This window comes from Lepus europaeus, chromosome 14, assembly GCF_033115175.1.
Source record: "Lepus europaeus isolate LE1 chromosome 14, mLepTim1.pri, whole genome shotgun sequence".
NCBI classification, from domain to species: domain Eukaryota; kingdom Metazoa; phylum Chordata; class Mammalia; order Lagomorpha; family Leporidae; genus Lepus; species Lepus europaeus.
In genome coordinates this window covers 52,871,841-52,896,065 of record NC_084840.1, presented here as the reverse complement: position 1 = coordinate 52,896,065, position 24,225 = coordinate 52,871,841, and the positions used below count along the sequence as shown (strand labels likewise).

Genomic DNA, 24,225 nt, shown 5'->3' with positions numbered 1-24,225 from the left:
CTGAAAAACAGAGAACTTAAGGCTAGCAATAAACACTGTTTTCTTCCCCGGAGGCCCAGGTTTCCAGAGTCCCTTGTCAGTTCTCGCTTTCTGGGGGTTATGGACAGGATGTGGTCACTTACTCAATAAAAGAACTGAAAATCCACAAAGGTTTCCCCATGGAATGTCATCGAAGGAGCTCCAGTATTCCACTTTGGTAAAGTAGAGGATGACAGGAATGCAGGTGATGAAGAGGATGTTAAAGACACCCAAAATGGACAAAAATAAGGCGGCTTCTCCAAATTTAGCACTGCCCAGGAGGAGCTTGAACAAAACCTGCAGGAGAAAGCAGAGGAGGAGGGGTGAGGGCTCACCCCAGACCCCAACTTGACACAAATGAAGCAGATTGCACTTGATCCAGCCGGGGTTGCACCCCACATTTTGGATGAAGGTAACCTTACTAGGCTTTCAATGAAGGGACAGTGGAGATTGCCTGTGCTCCTTTGTCTGCACATTTGCACTTAGTCACATGAAGATGGGCGGTTACTCTGCCAACACAGACAGCATCTTCAGGGGTTAGGGGTTTTCACACTAGGTTTGATTTTTCTGTGTTGTGTTCATGACATTGCATCCATTAGACACATTTGCCATGGGGGCCGGCATTGTGGCATAGCGGGTTAAGCTGCGGCCTGGCTGCTCCACTTCTGATCCAGCTCCCGGCTAATGGCTTGGGATAGCAGTGGAGGACAGCCAAAGTACTTGGGCCCCTGCACCCACTTGGGAGATCCAGTAGAAGCTCATGGCTCCTGGCTTCTGTCTGGCCCAGCTCCTGCCATTGCAGGCATTTGGGGAGTGAAAACAGTGGATGGAAGACCTCTCTATCTGTCTCTCTCTCTTTCTCTTTGTAATTCCACTTTTCAAAAATAAATAAAATAATTCTTAAAAAAAGACAAATATTTGCCATGAGTCACAACCTCTAAGGGATCCCTAAACTTGATCCCTGACCCCTGGACAACACTGTTTGAAAACTACCATACTCAAGATAATGGGCTGTGGCTGCAAATATGTTTTCTGTAAATCCAAGAGGGAGCAATTTGGTTTATCTGTGCCCCATCCCACAACCCCATTCCATAAATGACACTGGCATTAGAGGCATGCACTAAACTGTCATTTTTTGCACATGTTCTTGTTTATGGAACGTTTCAGGTGTTTGGAAGGCTGGGAGGGAAGGGACACATGTGATTGGAGTGGCCAGAGGCTGGGCTGAACTCAGAGCTGCAGAGCCCCAGATGAGCACGTGTGTGTGAGTTGGTGGTCCCGTGTGTGTGTGTGTGTGTGTGCATTGTTGTCCTGCTTTGCCTGCTCTGTCCTTGCTCAGCACCTCACAGCTTGTGCAGGTCCTTCTTGGCGAATGTGTGGGAAGTATGGAAAAGGAAACAAATACCTTCAGCCTTCTACCTCTTAGTTCCCTTGGACACACTGCAGGCAGTAAAGGAGCTGAAATCTGCCTGAGAGTACTGTGTTCATCATAGATGGAGTTTCTACATGCTCTCTGCTCTTCTTTAGCACACAGCTAATCGACTCTAGCAGAATGTGGTATTTTTAATATTTTCTGCATTTGGAGGAGGCTTTGAAGTCTGAGTGGCGCTGTAACTAGCACATGCCCTCGATGAGCTGTGTTCCCGAGAAGGACAATGATGTGCATGTCTCTGTGGGCGGTAAGGACAAGGAGTAATGGAAGAGAAGAAAGCACCATTATTTCTCTTTCCTGAAATTATAACACATGGTACTCACAGAGCTGGGAAAAACATGCCTTTTCTTATGACTTTCTACAGTACTTAATTTTCTCCGTTCTATTGTCTGGATCCATAAAGGACTGAGAAGTCTTGAAGCTAAAATCTCATTTCTCATTGAATCCTCCAGGTCAGTTTCCCAACTTAAAGACCCTGAAATATCTGCATTCTCTTCTGTGGCTCTTAGGAGTAGGAGAGAGGAGGAGAAGGGCGAGGAGGCTTGATCAAATAGGGAGGTGAAGAGAACAAGGGACCCCACTGTGGGAATAAAAAGTTGTTGCCTCTAAGCCTGCGGTTAAAAAGCTTCCCAATGGTTCACAACATTTTGTCAAAAGAATTTTATATCCCCACATGATAACAACTGTGCTTCCATTTAGTCAGCCCACAGGCAATGCTTGGAATATAGATGGATTTGCTTTGAGCACTGATGGCTGCAAAAACGGTGTGGTCAACGATTGACATGACAAAGCTGCACCAGACATTCAAGTGTTCAGGTCCCATCATCCAATCGGGTGGGAACTTACCTGAGCAAACACTGAGCCAGCAACGTAGGGCCCCTGATCCTTCTCCAGTTCCCTGCCAAACAATGAAGTCACGAATCTGACTCTGCTGATCCAGTGGGTGCCACCCATTTTATCCCAAATGCTGCACACATATGGCCATTGGTGGAAAGGTCCACAGAGCCAGAGCCAAGAGTGGCTGTGTGCTTTGGCACTGCCCTTGGCGTTAGTCTCCATCTGCCTGGTGTGCACTGAAAGCAGCTGCTTGTCTTAAAAAACAGGCAGCACTTTAGGCTCCCCTCAAAGACCAGCCCTGTGCACGTTCCATGGGATGCTAGGCCAGTTCACAAAACGTGTTTCCCGCACGTACCTTGTAGAGGGCTGACATGGATGCGGAGCCCACCACCAGGGCTATGCCAATGACAGAATGGCTATGGAAGCCATCGGCATAGGTCATCATCACGATGCCAGCGATGGCAAGGATGGCAGCCACTATCTGGATGGACGGAAGAGAACAGTGGTCAGGGCAGTTAGCGGGGAGACAGAGGGACCATGCAAGTGCCAATGACCTAGAGATGTTCATGGAGTTCAGCCATGTGAGGGGAACGTGCTGTCTCCTTTTCAGGCCTCCTAGGGCACTGGCCACAGTTTTGCTGTTGGCTTTGAGAGGGACTCAGCACAGCTGGGCATGAACCAAGGACCTGGAGTTGTTGGTGGCACTGTGAGCCACCAACAAGTGGGGACTTGAGAAGGAGGTGGTCCCAGTTCCAGCAATAGGTTATTTTGGTCATGGCAAAGCTGGGCAGGCAATCCCAGGATGGCACCTGGAAATGACCTCAGTCCTTGTCCCACCTTCTGTGAGGACCTCGTGTGACCTTGCTTTTGTGGATTTCATATCTCAACAGGGAAGGCACAGTGAGGACAGCAGATCTTGTCCTTGCTTCACATGCCAGGAGTGGGTACCTGCCAGTCAGGGCTAGAGACAATGGCCTAACCCTGAGGTGTTGCTCCTTTCCTTAGCTGTGGCAGGCTTCCCTGCACCTGACAGCTTCCCTCAACCCTGTCATTAGCTGGATAATGGCTTTTCAGATCTGATGGAAGCGTCATGACGATGCACAGACTACTGTCGTGCAAAGCAAAATTGTCAGAGTAAGAGGAGATAAAAGTACTTGAGATCACACAGTTCCCAAAGGAGAAAATGCACCTGCACAAAGAATAAACCCACAGACCAATCTCCTGGGGTAGGGTAGCCATGGAGCTACAGAAATGCCTCAGGGTGGGAAGTGGAGACAGGGGGGTGGGGGGTGTCAGTAGAACAAATGTGTGCATTCGAAGTTTCAACCACTGGACTTACTGAATTTCATTCCTCTTAACAGATCATTCAAAACTGACTTCAGCTATTGATAACAATATCAGGTTTCATTGCAAAGCTGGTGCTTATAGGAGGGCACTTCAAAAATCTCATGGAAAATGGAATTAAAGTATCTATTGATTTCAATGCCAAAAATGGCAATCCAGTCATAGTTTTTATGTAATATACATTTCCACAAACTTCTTGAATATATTTAAAGGGAAAAAATTTATTCATATAGCAAGTTATTGCCAGCTGTACTCTGAGATTGAACCAAGTTTTTACGTTAGCTAAAGGTAATGAAGTTGAATTTCTCACAGCATATCTGAGCTTATATTTTTTGATCTATGCCTCATGCAATACTTCCACATCATGCTACATCAGCCCATAACACGGATCTACCCTCGAGAAAGCAGGTGGTTGTAATGAGCTGGAGAGGCACCGGCCCTACTCCCGTTCTTTCTGGTCTAGCAACTCATTTGCAGTCAGGTGCACAACTCTGCATCACATATGTGCATATTTTTCATATTCAAGTGCTACCTGTACTGGGTACAAACGCTCATCAAGACATGGAGATAGGAAGAAAGCAAGTGTATTTTGCCTCCAAGAGAACAAGAAGGGGCAAAGGAAAAACCAGTTTGTGCCCCAGAGGCAGATGTAATGCAAAGATGCTGCTAAGACCAGCTTTGCCTAGCTAGGCATCCAACATACCTACTGAGACAAAGCACCAGGATAAGAAAGAAGGAAAGAAGGGGAGAAAATAGTGAAATTTTAGGTAACATCGCCAAAAGGACTTGAGTCTTTCCAAAACTTACAACTGGAGTTTGAGGACATGAAGGAGATGAAGAGGTATTTTTGTTGTTGTTGTTTGTTTCTGAAGATGTGCAAGGCAGATTCCCAACCTCTTCCTCTTGTGATTAAATGACAGACAGCGAAAAGCTTCCATCTGTGCTGTGCTATGCAGAAGCACTGAGAGGAAGGGCTGGCATCTGCCCTTCCATCAGGCGAGGCGATGCAGGCCAGAGGAGCCCACAGGATCCCCTGAGTTCATCCTGACAGGCGGTGCCAGGGGCCAGTGGTTTCCTCATCCTTGCCTCCCAGTCTTCTCCTCTTGGGGGTTCTGGCCACAGGTTACAGGGTCCGTGGACCTGGTTGTGGGGTGGCTACTCTTTGGGCATCCTTGGCCCTGCTGGGACATGGCCCAAGTGCCGAGAGGCTGGCTGGTGAGTAGATCCCTACCTCACTCCGAATTCTCATGGTAGCAAGTTTGACACTGCTTTGAAGATTCCAGCTCTGTCTTTAAAAAATGTGCACATTTTACACTTTTTAAAACATATCTGGGTTTCTTGGTTTTCATGCAAAAACATCCCCTTGCCTACTTCCTGCACAAAAACAAACTCTTTAGGAAGGCCAGTCAGGTCCACCCTGTCGTTTCACAGCCCCACTCCAGCCCCCATACACCTAGCTCTCTGAGTGGGGACTGAGGACAAGTGGATTTCCCTTAGCTCCGCACAATGCTCCCTTCTCTCCTCTTCCTGCCCCCTCTCTGTGTACCCCATGGAACTTCCCTGACAGGGACAGGAGGGGGCCACCTTCTCTACTTCGTCTGGAGAGCTATTCACTGGAGAAGCATAGGCCAGCAGATTACCATTCAGCATGCTTATGTGCCTGGCCAAGCTTATGCGTCACTGCTGGCATGAAGCTGCCTGGTTCCCACGGCTCTAGCACTGGAGTCCTGGCAAGGCAGGTGTCAATGGTGCTGCTCTGGGCTGAATAGGGAGGTGAAGGAAAGCCCTGAGGCTTTTATGGAGATAGGACGGCCAGTGCCACCCTTAGTGAAGTCTGATTTCCTTTCTTCTAAAATATACAGTGAGCAGCACAGTCTTTGCCAAACTAAACCTGGTGTCTGGATGCTTGTTGGAACTGTACAAAATTGGGACAGTTTTGCAAAGAGAAAGTCACAGACTGCCAAGAGCTTCCCTCTGGCTCCTAGCTTGCTCTCAAGGAATGTGAGAGTGTGGAGGGGACACAGAGCTCCTCTGGTTCACCCTTCTGACTTTCGGGACTGGAAGGAGGCCTGGGCAGTGAGCGCCGCCATGCTCCCAGCACTCTGTACCTCCCCTAAGGGGCCCAGGTTGTAGGTGGCTGCAGGTTGCAGGCCCTCACACAGAGCAGTAACAGCATACGCTGGATGGCCCCTCCAGAAACACAAAACAGCCCGATGATTGACAGCCTTAGATGGAAACTCACGTGGGAAAAACGTCCACGCCTCTCAAATATGTGTTGCTGCGACTCCGAGACCCACGTGGATACCCTCTGGGTTCACCCTCTTGCTTCTGCCTCCATCCTCACTGTGATGGTGGTCATGAATGGCCACCAACAGTTAGAGCTCCACCTGTCATTTCTCCTGAGATGGAGGCTGAGGATGGTCCCCTCCACCCCGAGTCTGACCACACCTGGGTGGGCTTCACACCCCCACAGCTCTCCTTGCTTTCAGCCTCCTGCTGCTTTTGCCATACAAGATTGCTTCCCTAAATGCTCATCAGCTCCTGATCCCATCAACAAAAGAATTAGGCTGATCCATCAACCCTCTCTAGCTGAGAAGGAATAATAATAATAACAACATTAAGAAAAAAAATCACAATCACATTTTATTGAGTTTTAAGTGCCAGGCAGGCATCATCTTACTTTGTTCTCACGGCTGTTCTATGATAAGTAGTAATATTTGGTCCATTTTAAAAATATGAGGTCAACAAAGGCTCAGAGACTTTCTGTAACTTACTCACAATCGGACAGCTTCTAAGAGTAGAGTTATGATCGGCAGCCGAGTCACCTGACTTGAGCCTGGTGCACCTTGCTGGGATCGTGAGGACACATACGGAAAACACATCTAAGAAGAGAGTGGAATGGTGACACAAGACCAGCTTGAGCTCTGTGAGATGGACACCCCTGCAGCTTCTCTACGTGGCGGAGCTGGCCCAGCACTGTAAGATACATTGGCTTCTTTCTGGATCTGTCTGCATGGCCCAGACCTGCCTGCTGATGTCTCTCAGGGAGCACTACCCATGTGATTATTTCTCAGTAACTCAGGTCTTCCATGCCACCTGCTCCACAAACATGAGGCTGAGCCCCCGTCAGGTTCTTCATGTCTGTGCCTCTCTCAGGCTCATGTGCTCAGTCCTCCAGGAGGCAGAACCATGCTGGCTCTCTGCAGTCTTTGGGGGTTACCCAGTGGGAGGTGTTAGCTCCCCGAGCAGTCTCAGTGAAGTCGGAGCAATCCCATGCACCACTACGGCATCATCTTGACCCTCAGTCTCCATCTGTTTAAGGGGGGAACTTTCACGCTATCAAGTGGCAGGGATCTTATTGATTTTGCTTTCCAAACCCTTGAAGCTACACTGCGACTTGCGGTGGGACGCTCTCAGATGTTTGGGCCTGGACTTCTAAGAGGAGTAGTGATTATCAGACAGACCCATGGCTGCACAGCGCTTTGGAGGTTACAAAAGTCCATCGCCAGTACCGGCTCCACTGACCTGCATTTCCATGCTGGCCCAAGGCCTCCACACAAAACGTTGTGCAGTATGCAGTGGTCAGCACAGAGAAAACCGACAGAGTGGCCAGCATGGCCAGACTGTATCACAGTCTAGGGATGCCGGGGGGGGGGGTGGAGATGCTGTTATCCATATATATCAACCAAGAAAAGATACAGAAGCATCGCACTGTTCTTTGTGCGTCTCGGAATAGTTCAAGCTTTTTCATACCTCCTTCTCTTAACCTCAAGAAACAATCTGTTTTCTTCTGCTACGTGCAGAATTAACCTTGAAGAATCTCTTTACAGTAACAGGGTGGCATTTGAAATTTTGCTTGGGACACCTGAATCATGACAAAAGTTTCATGGATGTTCTTGACTGTTTGCATCACAATAAAGTTCCAAAGGGCATGTGTAGGTGGCGGTGCACCCCAGAGCACCTGCATCCTCAGGGTCAAGGCAGGCAGGCTGCTGGGTGGCTTACTGCTGGAAGTACCTGCATTTCGATTTTTGTAAAAGTATATTAGATCATTTATTTGCTGAAAGCTTTTCTTGGTGGTAGCACAGGGAGTGAGTTTTTATTCCAAAATTAACACTAAGCCTCAAAACAAATTTTTCCCCCTACTGCAAGCTAAAAATACAACTCGGCAGTTGACTCATGTCCCCACTGCTGTTTGAGTAACTCGGTTCAGGCGTGAATCCTCCCTTAGGGTGATGTCACTGTTCCCAGGACAATGAGGGCAGAGCAGGAGTAGACAGGCCCCACAGTCGGCCCCTCGCTGGTTGCCAGCAAGGTTCTCTCTAAGGGGACTTCCCATCAGACAGGTTCTTAGCTTTGTGGCAGAAAGGCTACAAGCATTGCACTCTAACTACAAAAGAATGAGCTGTGTGTAGCAAAATGCTCTTTTTGTCCTGGTCTGTGGCAGGTGATGATGGCACAGTGGCAGCTCCTGGCCACCAGAGGGAGCCCGGCAGAAACCACCAGGATTCCATCCATGCTAAATGTCCCCTATTTCTTTTATTCAGGGCAGCTTCTTGTATTATTTGAGCTGATATTTGATAGTGAAAAGATCATATTTCATATAACTGTTATGAACTGGATTCACTACATTTGACTAGTTTTCAATGTAAGCCTTGGGCTATAATCTCAGTCCCCCCTTTGTCATGGTTTGAAGGAAATCTGGACTTAGCACAAGTGTGTCTGGCCCACTTTGGCTGTGCACATGCTCCAGGTCAAAGGCCCAACCCACATGCACTCATGGATACTGAAGGATCCTTTGGGGTCCACAGTCCTAACCAGAGTGACCGTGTCAGCAGAAAGCCCCAGGCTGCAGGGCACGGTCACGCCATGCACGCCAGCCTGGAAAGAGAAGGGTGAGCACGCAGAGAGCAGAGCACGTCATTGTTCCCAGGCAGGCTCCCCGGCTGGCGCACACTTTAGGGAATGCTTGTTGAGATGCTTGAAATGAAAGGTGCTTTCATGAATGCTTTTCTAGTATGGTTCGCAAGCAAGAAGGTTTGCAAGGCACACCAAGAACTGAGCCCTCTGCAGGGCTCCTTTTCTGCTGCAGCTCGGAAGGAAGGTGGTCAGCAGCTTACGCTCAGGGTCCAGCACATGGAGCTAAGCAAGCTAATGGGCAGGTTTTGGCTGACACGACCGAGTGAGGGAGGAAGACAGATAATAAGGAACTTACCCTCACTCCCATGAACCTGTCCCTGAGAACGATCCACGAGAGCAAGAACACAAAAGCTTTGTTGCAGCAGAACAACACGGAGACATCCGTAGTGTTTATTTTCTTTATTGCATGTAAGTACAGGTAGTTTGTGAGTGTCCAAAGAACACCAAAGGGTGCTGCCTTGGTAAAAAACACCTTCAAAGTCAAGCCATTGTCTCCAAAAAATCGACAGCATTCCCTAAAACAAGGAAAGAGAGGCAGTGTTATTATATTCTTGGGTTGACACAGACCACTTTTTCCCTTATCTCCATTTTTAAAGCAAATAAAGGAAGGGGCAAGATCTTTTTCGTTATTATTTTTAATAAATGCTTTTCTATTAAAGCTCTTCAACCTATTGTTTAGTCCCTGAAGAAAATGTTGTACAGCGATCTGATGTAATAGACGAGTCCTTCTGTTCATGCTAAGTTTTGAATGAATGGCTCTACATGGAAGGCAATGTGGGGATTATCTGAGCTGAAGGCCCAGTTCTATGGGGATTGGCTGAGGGATTCTGTCACCTACTGAATAAGAGAAGAGAGGCCCCAGATCTCTTTTCTTTTTTGTAGGGGGGTAGGGTACAGGAGGATGGGTACCTGAAGAAACCTGATTTAACACATTAGTTTTCAACAAGTGCCCCAAACTGAAATTACCTTTGTGACTAGGCTGGGGCAGTCAGTCACTCCTTGAGCACATCAGATATGTTTTGACTATGAATGATACAAATAGTGTTAACTCTCTAAAGGTTTTATCCTGGAGGCCATTTTTGGAGTACATGATTCCATGTAGAAGTTCATGGTTCCACTTCTCGAAGAGACCATCCAGCCCAGGAAGCATAAGCACATACAGGAGTTCAGAGTCAAAAGAGCGAGATGAGCAAATGCCTGCAGAAGAGTTTTTCAATGCCATTCTGGATTCTGGGCATTGAAAAACTGTTCAAGAAAACCACAGCTAATGTTTTACATGCAGAAGGGAGTAGGGGAGGCTGCGGGGGTTACGAGCATGGAGAGAACCCACGGACAGGGGCATGGTCTACAGAGAGCTGCCTGCTTCCTTGACTGTCAGGGAGTGAAGATCATTGCTCTGTGAGCCTGGCAAGCCAGGTAAGCACCCAGATGGGCTCCTTTGGGGGCCCAACCAGGCCAGGCTCACAGATGTGGTGCAATGTGGCCACAGTGAGGGATGGCGAGCCAGCCAGGAAGGAAGTCCCCTTGTCTGTGATTTAGAAATAACCTCAGGCCTAAGTGAACAAAAGGAAAGACACATAGAATACGTCAAACACACTCAAGTGGAGGAATAACTCAAGACTGAGTCAGTTGATATTAAGACACAGCAATAAAGGAGAACAATTAAAAACAAGAGTCAAGAGGGATTGGTAAGATTTTTAATTTTACTGCTTGGTCTTTCCATCAAACTGCCCTTGCTGATTACTCAACTATGGGACATCCATAGGAGAAGACTCACTAGGGAAAGGTGTGACAGCCTAGGAGACCAGCAGGGGAAAAGCATACTTACCATTTTGTAGACTGTGGTAGGGTCTGAACACCTCTCAGTGCACTCAGAGTCCTAGCTGCTTCTAAACAAACCAGCACCAAGTCAAAGATCTGAATCACTAAATCCATCAGGAGACCCACTCAACAGAATTGATTCCATTTTGGCTTTATATAGACACAATCCTCATCTAACTGAGAGGTTTCTATTTTTTGTTTGCTATGTAATTTTCTTTTTTTAATTTTTTTTATTTTACAGAGTTATATACAGTGAGAGACAGAGGGAAAGGTCTTCCTTCTGTTGGTTCACCCCCTAAATGGCTGCTATGGCTGGTGCTGCGCCGATCCGAAGCCAGGAGCTGGGTACTTCCTCCTAGTCTCCCATGCGGGTGCAGGGCCCAAGCACTTGGGCCATCCTCCGCTGCCCTCTCGGGCCACAGCAGAGAGATGGACTGAAAGAGGAGAAACTGGGACTAGTACCCGGCGCCCCAACCGGGACTAGAACCCGGGGTGCTGGCGTCGCAGGCGGAGGATTAGCCAAGTGAGCCACGGTGCTGGCCTGCTATGAAATTTTCATACAGTAGTTCAGCTATGGACTTTTCTCAAGCTCCAAGTTGCGGATCAGTGATCATGAAGGGATGGTGACCACGAGGGATGGCTTCCCTCATGATTGGGATTACAGTGGCTATAAAGTGATGTATAAAGTAATGCCCCTTGAGTATGACCAGTGGGAAATACAAGTGTTCTCTTCTGCCATTAATGCAACTGGTTTCTCCCATATGGAGAGGTTTCTTTTCTAAAGGGACAACTACCCAAGTGGGATGTCCAGGTTCCAACTGATTCACTATTATAAAAGATGATTCACTGGGGGCCACCAGAAGCCAAGGGGCCCGCTTCCTTCTTCTCTGAGAATCTACATTTGAGTCCTCGAAAGCCTGACACTTGTAGAGATGGTGGAGAAACAGGGTGGGGCACAGACATGGCTCCATGTTGACAGCCCACATTGTTGGAAATGGGGAAAGGTGTGAGGTTCCCATCCTGGAGATGGAAAATGCAAGACTCTGGGCCTGATAGAGCTGTGTGAGTACTTTGAGGACTCATGGTCAGGGCATTACAGTTTGGGTTGGTGGATCTTGGTTCAAATAAGACCAAGATGACTGGTTCTCAAAGACTGTCCAGTAATCAGTGTCAGCTGGCTTCCTCCTGCATGTCTTTGAGCATACGGGGCCTCAAGAGAGATGGTGCGCACAATTCCACTTCTGCCAAAGCTCTCTTCTTGGTCAGATGCAAATTCTCAGAGAAGCAATCTGTCCAGCTGGTTTCCAGTGGCCTCTGCCACAAAATGCATCATTTTAAAAAAATTATTTATTTATTTGAAAGAGTTTGAGAGTTCAAGAGAGAGTGAGCACTTCTATCCACTGGTTCACTATCCAGATGGCTGCAATGGCCAGGGCTGGGACAGACCAAAGTCAGAAGCCAGGAGCCAGGAGATTTTTCTGGGTCTCCCACAAGGATGCAGGGGTCCAAACACTTGGACCATCTTCCATTGCTTTTCTCAGGCCATTAACAAGGAGCTGTATTGGAAGTGGAGCAGCCAGGACACAAATTGGCATCCATATGGGATGCTGGCATTGAAGGCAGTGGCATTACCAGCTATGCCACAACACTGGCTCCAACATGCATCATTTTTATAACCATGAATCGGGTGGAACATGGAAATCTCACGTGGTCTTCTCTTAAGAAGAGAACTGACTTCCACTCACTGATGCCCTTCATTGTTTCCACTCACTGATGCCCTTGGCATACAGGCTAAAGGCTCTAGGCCAGCGAGGTACTCTAGCACAACCATGTCCCTTGGTTCCTTCCAGTGGAGTCAGATGCTGACCAAGATTTAGAAGTGTTTGCTTCCAATCCTGCTTGTGCCACCTGTTCTTGGTTATTTCAGTTACATAATGCAACTAAATACTTCATAAAGAAATGAAATATGAGAAAAGACAGATTTTTTTCTTTGAAATCTAAGTTGAAAGTTTCAAGGAAGACTCAGTAAATACAATGTACTGAAACAGTGCTAGTATTATAAATGAAATATAAAAGATATATTGTCGTAATTACTATAAAGATACACAGTGGAAATGAAAAAATGTACAAATCTGTACAAGTTCTGCACTCATATTATTTGACAAATACTTATGTTCTTGATACTCTTTAAAGAATCCCAAACTGGGATAGATCATCTTAGTGAGATGTAGATGGCTTGTCTTTTAATTCAAATCAACAAACACTTGCTTAGAACTTTTTATATTCACAATTCCAGACAAAGCACTATGGCTGATCTAGAAAAAATAAACATTTTAAACTCAGCAAAATTTTTGTCAATACAGAAATTTCTCAAATTATTTCTTTTGTAATTTTTTCGGCTTCGTTTTGTCTGTTCTCTCTCTCTGAAGTTTCTTTTAGTTTGATATTGGATCTCTGATTTGAGCATCTATTTTTTTCTTTCCTTTTTTCCCACTGTTTTTCTCTGTTATTTTATGGGAGACTATTCTAACTTTATATTCCACTGTTAATTTAAAAAAATGGTTATTTTATATTTAATTTCCAATAGCAATCCCTACTCTTGAAAAGATTGTGATATGCTTGGGGAGGTTAGACTTTATATCACAATAGGAAACAACACAGACTTAAATATAATTATCTATTGGATGTGTGGAATATAATACACTATGGAATTCCTGCTTAGTGGAGTTGGTTTTATTAGATCGGATCTCAGTAAAGATGTGGGATTTGAGCTGAACCTTGAAGGACAGGTGGGATTTATACAGGTGGTGGTGGGGAGAGAAAATATCCTTGGAGAGGTAAGAGAACAAATTATATCTACAAGAACACATGGTTATAAAAAGAGGAATAATCTTGGGAATTAAGCATAGGATAACTGAATTTTAAAAATTAATGGAAGAATTGAAATATAAATTCAAAATAATCTCCCATAGGATGAGAGTGAGAGAATGGGGGAGGGGATGGAGGAAGGGAGAGAGAGACAGAGAGAGAAACAAGGAAAGAAAAGATAAAATTAAATTAGAAGATCAAATCAGAAAGTGCATTATCAAGCTAAAAGAAACTCGAGAAAGAGGAAACAGGAAAAATGAAGTGGAGAAAGTCACAAAAGAGATAATTCAAGAATGTTTCTTAGAATTGATGGACCGAGCCTTCATAATGTAAGAGCCCAGCAAATACCAAGCAAAAAGAATGAAGAAGGAACCACAACAAGGCACATCCTTGTGAATAAAGGGATCTGAAAGCTCTCAAGAAAAATAAAACAAAATACATCAAGGGATAGGACATCATTCTCATGCAAGACAGCTCAACAATAAAGATGCAAGCTCAATGCCTTATCATTTTCGAAGGAATTTTTAAAATTTTCCAGACAGAATTCTATAACCAATCAAGCATCAGTCAAATGTGATGGAGGATTATGGTACTGCCAGTTATGCAGTACTTGACAATCATCTCCCAGGCCACTGGAGGACAGACTGCATCAGAACAAGGGTGCAAACCAAGGAGGAGGGAGCCACGGCAAAGGAGGAGGCAGGGCTCCTGCCCAGGCCAGAGCAGGACACTCTGCAGCTGACCAGGGCCTGCGGAAGACTCTGGCAGGGGCGTCTCCAGGTAAGCCCAATGATTAGGCAGAATCAGGGGAAATACTAATAGCTTTTGCAATATTGGAACAATTAGGAAACAGATACAGTCTTCATTAAATGGAAATCAAGGTGAATGAGACATAAGAGGCAAACACTGTTGGCAGGAGAAATGACAGACTGTTCACAAAAGGAGGCAGAGTCAGTGAACAGCTTTTGCATGCATATAATATTGAAGCTATTCTGAACCAAATATTGGGATAAAATTATGTTGGATGGCACAGACGTAGGGGGAGAGGGGGTGGAGAGGGGCAGAACTGAGATAAGAATTTCACATAGCTAAATGGGAAAGATGCCAAGGAAAAGAATCAACAAGAATTGAGTGGGGCTGGAAGTAGGCAGATGTGGAGCAGGGGTTGCTGTTTTTAGGATAATTCTTTTACTACTATTCTGCTTTTTTTCAAAGCATGTACATACAATAGATTGTTAAGAATAAAAATTAATTAAAAACACAGCAGAGAGAGGCCTAGTTGCTACGGTAGAAACTCAAATGTAGGTGTTCTGATGCCTCTCTGAGGACTGCAGTTTGAAAATCACACACAGAGAGAAGCCCTACAGTTTACACTGCAGCCCAGAGAGATGAAACAACCAGCTCAAGTTCAAAGCCCCGTGAGCAGTAGAGCCAGACCTGCAGCCCGTGTTGTCCTCAGTGAAGTCTCCCACCAATCCCAATCCCTTCTCTCTTCTGAATCCTTTTGTACTGCCATGCCAATGTGTCTGGGCCTCTCCAACCTTAAATACCCTCCAACGAGAGCAAGCATCTCATCCAGCCCCCTTTCCTCTTTTCATCTCCCCCACAGTCAGGTTGTCAGAATTGCCATCTGCACTCCTGTTCTCCAGAAGCTCACTGCGCTCACCCTCTAGCTACTCCAACCCAGTGCTCACCCCCTCCACCCACCCAGCCCCTCAAATCAAGTGCTAATGGCCTTCATGTTGCTAATTCCAATAGGTACCCTTTGGGTTTTATTCTGCTCTTGGCAGCCTCTGACATTGCTGACTGTTCCTCTTTGAAACACCCATTGGTTTCCAACTCAGCACGCTGTCCTAGGTTTCCTCTGACCCCTCCACAATCTTCCAGGCTTCCGCCACAAGAATTCTTCAGTATTACCCCAGGCTCTCTTACAGTTCCTGTGCTTCACACTCTGCAGTCACTGAGTGATCTCATCTGCCACCATGGCTTCAAAGACACCTCCTTTACCTGTTACCGTCTTTGTCTTGGGCATTCCCAGACACTTCAAATTCACCCTTCCCAAATGGACTCAGTATCTTTCATTTCAATTCTCCATCCTTGCACGGTACCATGATTCATGTTTCTACGCAGCCTATAAACTTGAGAATCATTCTCAGCTTTCTCATCTTCACCTCAGGCTGTAAGTGATTTCTCCTAAATATCTTACCTGCACCACCCTGACCCATGCTTCCACTGGACCTCTCACTTGGATCACTGCCATTGGAGTCTAACCAAGCTTTTCACTGTTGTCCCTGCTCCAGGCCAGGCCAGTCCCTTTTCCATGTTTCACTCTGAAGGATCCTCCTCCTCTTTTTGCTTCCCCTTAGGATAATGCCAAGGCTCTTCTTTGATTGGTTTATTTCTATCCACTGAGTTTCAATGCTGCCACAATTCTCTGTCCTCTTTATCACAACAAAAGGATGCTTATTACATTTTCACTTCATTGTAATGGAAGCTTATTTCACTGGCTGATTTCTTCACTAGGATGTAAGCTCTGTGTTGTATTTTTGCTTCCTCTTATATCCTCAGGGCGTAGCATATACTGTGTGTGTATAATATGTTTACAGAATGAATACACCTATTTCTTTATGGACCAGTGGTATTCAAACAATGATGCGTAACTCATCCATGTTAAAAAAACAACACCCAGGGAGCTTAAAAAAATATGATTGACTGTTTTAACCCTAAACATACTCAATCACACTGTCAAGGGAGGGGCTTAGGATTTTATATCAGGAGTAGGGAATGTCCAGCCATTGGGCCATTTAAGGCCTAGAGAATTACCTGGTCTGGCCCTGCCAAGGCAACTGCAGATGGGACTCAAGATTCAATTAATCTGTAGCAGGATGATTTTTAAGTTGACAATTTTAATGTTATAAATATCCAAATAGTCCTTGGAAGGTAAAAGTCTTCCCACTCCTGTTATAAAGAATCATGCAGTTTATATAGAGGATACATTATTGGAAACATTTTATCATTTAAAATTTGAAAGTCTGGACTATTTTCCCACAGTAGCATTGTGTTTCTGTTTGCCAGCTAATGTTAACACTATAACCAGGCATTTATAGTTCACTTGGTCTCCAAAAATTGATATTATGGTACTTAACTTGTATTTTAAAGATTTATTTATTTATTTGAAAGACAGAGGTACATAGAGAGAGGAGGAGAGGCAGAGAGAGAAAGAGAGGCAGGGGGTGGGGGGCTTCCATCTGCTGGTTCCCTCCCCAACTGGCTGCAATGGCCGGAGCTACGCTGTTCTGAAGCCGGGAGCCAGGAGCTACTTCTGGGTCTCCCACGTGGGTGCACTTCTACTGCCTTCCCAGGCCATGGCAGAGAGCTGGATCGGAAGTGGAGCAGCCAGGACACGAACCAGCACGCATGTGGGATGCCGACACTGCATGTGGTGGCTTTACCTGTTATGCCACAGTGCTGGCCCTGGTGCTTAACTTTTAATATCTCTGAGGAGTTAGATTATTTGAAACTTTATGCATAAATAAAACATTAGTCACATATATTTTGTTAATGCAAATTTGCACTAAAATGCAAGTGCACTGTATTTAAACACAGTTCCAGATGATTCTCAGGTGCAGCCAAGTTTACATCCAATGGCCCGTGCTCTCTCTTTCCCAGTAATATTTCTCTATTTTTAAAAAGTTATTTAAAATTTAAAATATGGTAAAATACACATAATATCAACTTTACCATATTAGTCACTTCTATGTTTAGAGTTTAGTGTTATTAAATATATTCATATTTCTGTGCAATCTCTAGGACTTTTTCTTTTTGCAAAACTAAAACTCTGCCATCATTAAACAATCATTCCTATTCCTGCCCTTCCCCCAAGGCCCTGGAAACTATGATTCTATTTCCTGTCTCTATTATTTTGACTGCTGTAATTACCTCACATACGTGAAATCGTAGAACTGGTTTTCTTGTGACTGGTTTACTTCAGTTGCATATTATCATCATACTGTCTTCCATAGTAGATGCACCATACTATATTACTACAACATAAAAAGGTCCTAATTTCCCCACATCTTTTGCCAACATTTATTACTTTCTTTTGTTTGTTTGTTTTTAATTGTAGCCATCATAATGGGTACATTGGATTTTGCATTTCCCTTATTAGTGATGTCTGTCTTCTCTTCATGTGCTTGGTGGCCCTTTGCATATCTTCTCTGGAGAAATGTTTGTTCAAGTCCTTCGTTCATTTTTAAATTGGTTTTACTGCTGTTGTTGAATTGTAGGTGCTCTTATATCTTCCATGTATTGAACTCTTACCAAATATCTGATTTGCAAATATTTTCTCCTTTTCCACAGGTTGCCTTTTCACTTTGTTGACTGTGTCCTTTAGTGCATAACAGTTTTTAATTCAATGTCCTCTGGTTTATCTATTTTTACTTTTGTTGCCCATCTTTTAGTGTCCTAAGAAATCACTGCCAAATATAATATCATGAAGCTTTCTCCTATGCTTTCTTCTAAGACATTCAGAATATTAGCACTTATGTTAAATCTTTGATTCATTGTAATTTGTGTATATTATTTAAGGCAAGGATTCAGCTTCTTTCTTTTGCATATGGATATCCAATTTTTCCAACACCATTTGTTGCAAAGGCTGTCGCTTCCCCATCCAATGAACTTGCCACCCTTTCTGAAAATCATTTGACCACACATGTGAATGTTTTTCTAGTCGTCAGGCTACATGTTCATCTTCATGTAAGTGGAACACTATTCTGATTACTACAGATTTGTAATATATTTTGAAATCAAGAAGCATGAAGTCTACCATTTTATTCTTTTCCAAAATTGTTTTCTAAAATTAGCTAACTGAGATTCATTATGAGTTTTATAATGGACTTTTCTGTTTCTGTAAAAGAATGCTGGTTAGGCTTTGTGAGGGGCTGCACTGAATCCAAAGATTTCTTTGGGTAACATTGTTATCTTAGCAATATTAAATCTGCCAATCCATTGACACTGGATGTCTTTCTGTTTGTTTATATCTTTTTAAAAAAGATTTTGTTTATTTATTTATTTGAAAGGCAGAGATACAGAAAGAAGGAGAGGCATCCATTGTTTCACTCCCCAAATGGCCGCAATGGCCAGAGCTGTGCTGATCCGAAGCCAGGAACCAGGAACTTCTTCTGGTTCTCCCACGAAGGTGCAGGGGCCCAAGGACTTGGACCATCTTCTACTGCTTTCCCAGGCCTTGGCAGAGAGCTGGATTGGAAGTGGAGCAGCCGGGACTTGAACCAGCGCCCATATGTTTACATCTTCTTTAATTTCTTTTAGCAAGGTTTTGTAACTTTCTTTCCTTGTATAAGTTTAGTCCTAAATATTTTATTATTTTTCATATTATTGTAAGTCAACATTCCTTTTTGAATTAAAGTATAACATGTTTTTAACTGTACAATGATTAAAGTGTACAGTTTAGTTACTTTTTGTGAAGTGAAATCACATATATGACATCATCTCTACCAAGACAGAGAGAATACATCAGCACCCCAGAACCTTTCTTATGCTCTCTCTCATTATATGCTCTTGTGCCTAGTGTCTTTTACTCAATATTTATGTCTGAGAAATTAATCCATTTTGTTATAGGATGTGCAGCAGTAATGTAATTAGTATATAATATCTAAATAATATCTAACTTTGAGAGCAATGCAACACAGTTTTTTTTTTTTTACCCATTTTAAGGCTAATGGACATTGTGTTATGAGTAATGGTGCTATGAACATTCTTGAATATATCTTTTGGTATATTTTGTTTATTCTTTTTTATTTGTCCTCTTGATTTTTAAGCAGGTTTGCTATGAAGTGCCCAGTTTTTTTTTTTTTTTTTCATTTTTTTCTGATGGGTTGGGATTTATACATTTCCTTGAATCTGTGGCTAAATGTCCTTTATCAGTTTTGGAAAATTCTTGGCTAGTATACTATCTCTTTTCTACTGCTGGTACTCCTATTGTACACATATTAAACATTTTCAGTATGGCCTATGTGTATCTTATACTTTTAAAAATTTTTCTAGCCTTTTTTCTTCTGTGTTTCAATCTGAATATTTTCTAGAACCCACTTTCCATTTTAAAAATCCTCCCTTCTGTTGTGTCTGCTGTTAAATTTACCCACAGATTCTTAATTTCCATCATGTTTTTCAAGTATAGTCAATTAATTGATATTCATATATTTCAGTTCTGTGGTAAAATTCTTCATATTTTCATGTATTCTCTTGAACATATTAATCACAATTATTTTAGAGTCTGCATCTGATAACTCACAAAATATGAGACATCTATGGATCTACTTTCAACTCCTATTTCATTTTTTTCTTGGCTTTTAGCCATTTGGTCCTGTTTCCTGACAAGTCTTGTTATTTTCTATTTATGAAATATTATGAATGAACACTTTTAGGGTTCTGGATGTTAACCTCTTCTAGTGCAGATTTAATTCATTCTGACGTGAAGATCACCTTGAGTAGCAAGTGCTAGTCAGTTTCTGTCTCCCCCTCTGACTTTTAGGTCATAGCATTTCAACTGGTCTCCACTGGAAACAATGGTCATTTACCCTGGGGCCATCTCCTGCTTGGAGCTTGAACTGCAATTTTCTTCTAGGATCAGGAGACTAGCAAAGTCATTGCCCCCTGGATGCCCTTCCTGTCTGGTTTCTCTGTCTCTTGCCTGGCTTAGGAGTCAGCCAATGCCTAAAGGGGTAACTCACATGGAAGTTAGGTTCATTTCTGTTGAGCTCTTTTCCTCTGGCATCTTGAGTCGATCTCAACCCATCGCTATGCTGGCAGCCTCGAATTCCTAGTTTTGTCTTCCCAGCCCAAGGAGTGCCATAAGCTCTATGCTGCTGATTTCTGTTTGGCTTCTATGATCCACTCAGTGATTTGGCAAATTCTGCAAGAGGAAAAAGCACCAGCAAATGTAAGATTCCCCTCATGTGTTTCCCTTTATTCTGGATTCTTGGTGCTTTGAGTCCTGACTGTATTGACTGTTCTCTGATGCCTTCAAAGAACTTTTTAAAAAGTATTTTTTCCCAGCTTTATGATGCTTCTCTAAAGCAGGGTTAGTTTAATGTACCCTGCCATAGAACTATCTCTTTTGTTTAAGCAGCTAAAATTTAGGGACTCTGGGAGGTTCTGAAATGGTCCTAGACAGGTGATAACAAGCAATCTGTAACAGTGGTCAGCTCATTATTCCTGAATCTCAATTCAGAGGTTTTATTTCAGTAGGTTTGGAATAGGGCATAGGAATTTATATATTTTAAAAAACCCTTAGGAATTTCTGATAGATTCTTATACATATCCAGGTTTGGGAGATAGTCCCCTAGCTCAAGACCTCTCTAAGAGTGTCTAACGAACACCTGTGTCAGTAACACCTGGTCTGAGCCATTATCATTTCTTACCAACATTATTATTATCCTTATTTCTACTTCTGTATCCTTCTTTTAAACTAAGTCAGATCATGCCATTCTTTTGCTCAAAAATGTCCATTATCTTTTCCTCCTTATTTGGAATAAAAAATGTAAATGTCGGGGAAGGTTGCATCAGGTTCTCTCCCTCACCCCACAGGTCTCTGTCCCTGACACTCACGGCAACTTTACTACCTGATCACCCTCAGCACCTCTTAATCTCTCATTGCTTTATCATTTACACCATCACCCTGTAAGATGTCACATATTTACAATTAAGAATAGTTTATTGAGGTATGATTGACATATAGAAGCCAGTACGTATTTGAATTATGCAACTTGATAAGTTTGGAGGTAAGTATACATACATAAAATCAACTGCACAGCCAATGCCATTAACAGATCCATCACCTCTAAAGTTTCTTCCTGCTTCCTCTTTATTTTTGCTAAGAACATTTACCATAAGTTCTACCCTCTAGTGATTTTTTAAATGTACAACACAGCATCATTAATTATAGGCATCATACTGTCCAATAGAGATCTATGCAAAATTAAAACCAACTCCACCTTGTTCTCCTCTATCTACCTACCTATATTGCATCTCATCTCCCCTTCTCTCTCTCTTTCTCTCTTTCTCTCTCCCTATATATATATATATATATATTCATATGTACACACACATGCACACACACGCACTACACACATACACAATACATACACACACACACCCCCATATATATATATATATATATATATATATATATTCAACACTCTTTATTTAGCCATTCATGCATCCAAGGACACTTGGGTTACTTCCATATCTTGGCTACTGTCAATGTGTTGCAATGAACACAGAAGTGCAGATGTCTCTTTGACATGCTGATTTCAATGCCTCTGGATACATACCAAGAAACAAGAGTGCAGACTCATATGATGATTCTATTTTTAAATTTTTGAGGAATCCCCACAAGGCTGTTTGAAAATTTTCATTCCCATTTGTTCTTTTCTCCATATCCTCACCAATACTTGTTTCCTTTTTTTGTTTTGCTAATAGCCATCCTAACATGTATGAAATGACACTTCATCGTGTTTTTTGATTTGTATTTCTCTGATGATTAGTGGCACTGAGCACCTTTTCATTGACATATTGGCCATTTGTATTTTGGAAAAATGTCTATTCAGGCCCTTGTTCCATACATATTTGGTGTTCATTCACCAAAACATGAGCAAGCAAATGTTCTAATAAAAGAACATGAAGTTCAGGGTCTTCACAGCCTACAAGGAATTTTATTCCCTGTGATTATCCCTGAGGACTGGGTCAGCCTGAACTCTAAGGTCTTTTGGAGAGGGGGTACTGGGAAGCACAGACGGCACGCATGTCCACTACGAGGAGTTTTACAGCCTCCTTCACAGGAATCTGTTCCTGGATTGGGCTCAGCTAGTTACTCTGCTCGCTCCACCCAACCGCAGAAGCATCTGAGAATGCCGCGAGAGTGCCTGCTCCTGGAGCTTTTCTGGCCCACTAGACTCCAGGGCAACTTGTTGGGCTCACAAGGAAAGGAATCAAAGGGGCAGAGGTGAAGATCAAAAGCAGTGAAGAACAGGGTGACGGACACTTTTATGTTGAGTCTGAAGTCCCATCTGAACCAGTGTGGCCACATACGAAGCATGAGCCTTCAGAATTGCTATGCGTTTCCTTCCAGTCCGACACAGCCTCTGCATATCAGAAACCATTCTGCCCGTTTCAGGGAGCTCATCCAATATCTGCTGTAAGGAACACAGCTGCTGTGATGATCGTTGTCTATGATGGTCCAATTAACCCGGGGAGATTGGAAACAAAGTTCTTTCTGAAGCAGAAAGACACTGAAGGACAATCTCTTCTAAGATGGGATTTCTCTCCTGTGGAGTGAGATGGAAGACAGGCTGGAGATGGGCTCTAATGACAGATGTTAGTTCTGAAATGGAACAGGTGTCTCAGGAAAGCTCAGACTTCTGGTTTAATGAAGCATATCCTACAAAACAGAGACCTACAGCACCCAGCTCTTGTGCAGCAAGGCTCAGGAAATAACAGCTTCTGGGCTTTCACTTCTGTTTTGCTGCCTTCTGCAACTTCCACTTCAGCACTGATTCGTTTTGAGTTTCACTAAGCTGTCAGAAGCTGAGCCAGGGATATGTTTTTTTAACACATGGCCCAGTACTATGCTTATTCCAGAGCAGAGCAGACATGGCAGAGCTGTGTAGATCTTTACTTGGTTTCTCAGGAAGTTGGAGTTCAGACTTGTTGTGGATGGTTGAGTGACACAGGATCTGTGGGTGCCACTGGAGCCCCAGAGTTGGACCCCACATCCATGGCAGGTGCCTGTACTCATTTGCTGGCCAGCCTCACTTCCTGCCCAGTGCATGGTTATTTGTTCGATGTTCTGCAGTAGTAGAAAGGAGTACATTTATCTCACTGTAAGGAAGACTTTCCCATTAACTGTTCAAAAATAGAAGAACCTGGTATTTCAAAGCTGGGTCCACTCCTGTTCTCCCACACTACCTTTTAGAGAGGTGGGATTCTATCAGTGTAGAGACAACCAGCAGAAATCCCAAACATTTGATCAAATTTCTTGAAGCTGTAGAGTGAGCAGCCCTTCTTCTCTTAGTCCTCCCCTCTTGGTCCAAGATTGCTTCCCGTTCTTTTCTTTTCTTTTTTTTTAAAGATTTATTTATTTGAAAGTCAGTGAGAGAGAGTGAGGGAGAGGGAGAGAGTGAGAGAAGGAGAGAGGGATGGGGAGAGAGAGGGGTGGGGAGAGAGAGGGAGAGAGAGACAGAGAGAGAGAAAGAGAGACAGAGAGAAAGAGAATCTTCCATCTGCTAGTTTACTTCCCAGATGGCTGCAACAGCCAGGGCTGGGCCAGGCCAAAGCCAGTAGCATCTTCCAGGTCTCCCACAAGGGTCCAGGGGCCTAAACACTTGGGCCATCTTCTGACACTTTTCCCAGGCTATTAGCAGGGAGCTGGTGTAGAGAGGGGCAGCCAGGACACAAACTGGCACCCATATGGGATGCCAGCTTTGCAGGCAATGGCTTTACCACTACACCACAGTGCCAGCCCTGCCTCCCATTCTTGTAATAGAAGGGCTGTTCCTTGAGACTTGGCCTGACCGAGTGCCCTCTGTTTGTCACAGCAAATAGCAATGTATCTGGGTACATGTCGGTAGCCAGAATGGCAATCTTCAAAGCCCAAGCTCTGCAAGGGAGTAATGCGGGATCCAGAGAGACATATCCTACAGTCATCCTATATATCCACCCCACAGATATCCAAGAACAGTACCATACAATGGGATATTTGAGTCATCCTGCGGGTATTCCAAAAGATCTTCAGCCTGATTTCAGTCCTTTTTTTTCATCACGTTAACGTCACCTGCTATCCTTGGCCTTTCTTAGTGGAGCATGGACAATATCTTGCCCAAGGGCTCTCTCTGCTAAAGGTGATTGCAGGAACACAGAGCTGGTGTCACAGGCCCCAGCTAGGTCAGCAGGTCACAGAGGTGGGCGCC

The 24,225-nt window shown here is 43.9% G+C and overlaps 1 protein-coding gene across 2 annotated transcripts in view; it reads right to left on the bottom strand.

Annotated features, from left to right (window-relative positions):
* SLC35F3 (solute carrier family 35 member F3) overlaps positions 1-24,225 on the bottom strand; it is a 388,343-nt gene that overhangs the window by 3,279 nt on the left and 360,839 nt on the right. For both annotated transcript variants that reach the window (XM_062210625.1, XM_062210627.1), the window contains 3 exons: positions 8,847-9,066; positions 2,643-2,768; positions 123-315 (listed from right to left, as the gene is read on the bottom strand). In XM_062210625.1, coding sequence (XP_062066609.1) covers positions 123-315; positions 2,643-2,768; positions 8,847-9,066 — 539 coding nt within the window. The remainder of the gene's footprint in view (positions 1-122; positions 316-2,642; positions 2,769-8,846; positions 9,067-24,225) is intronic.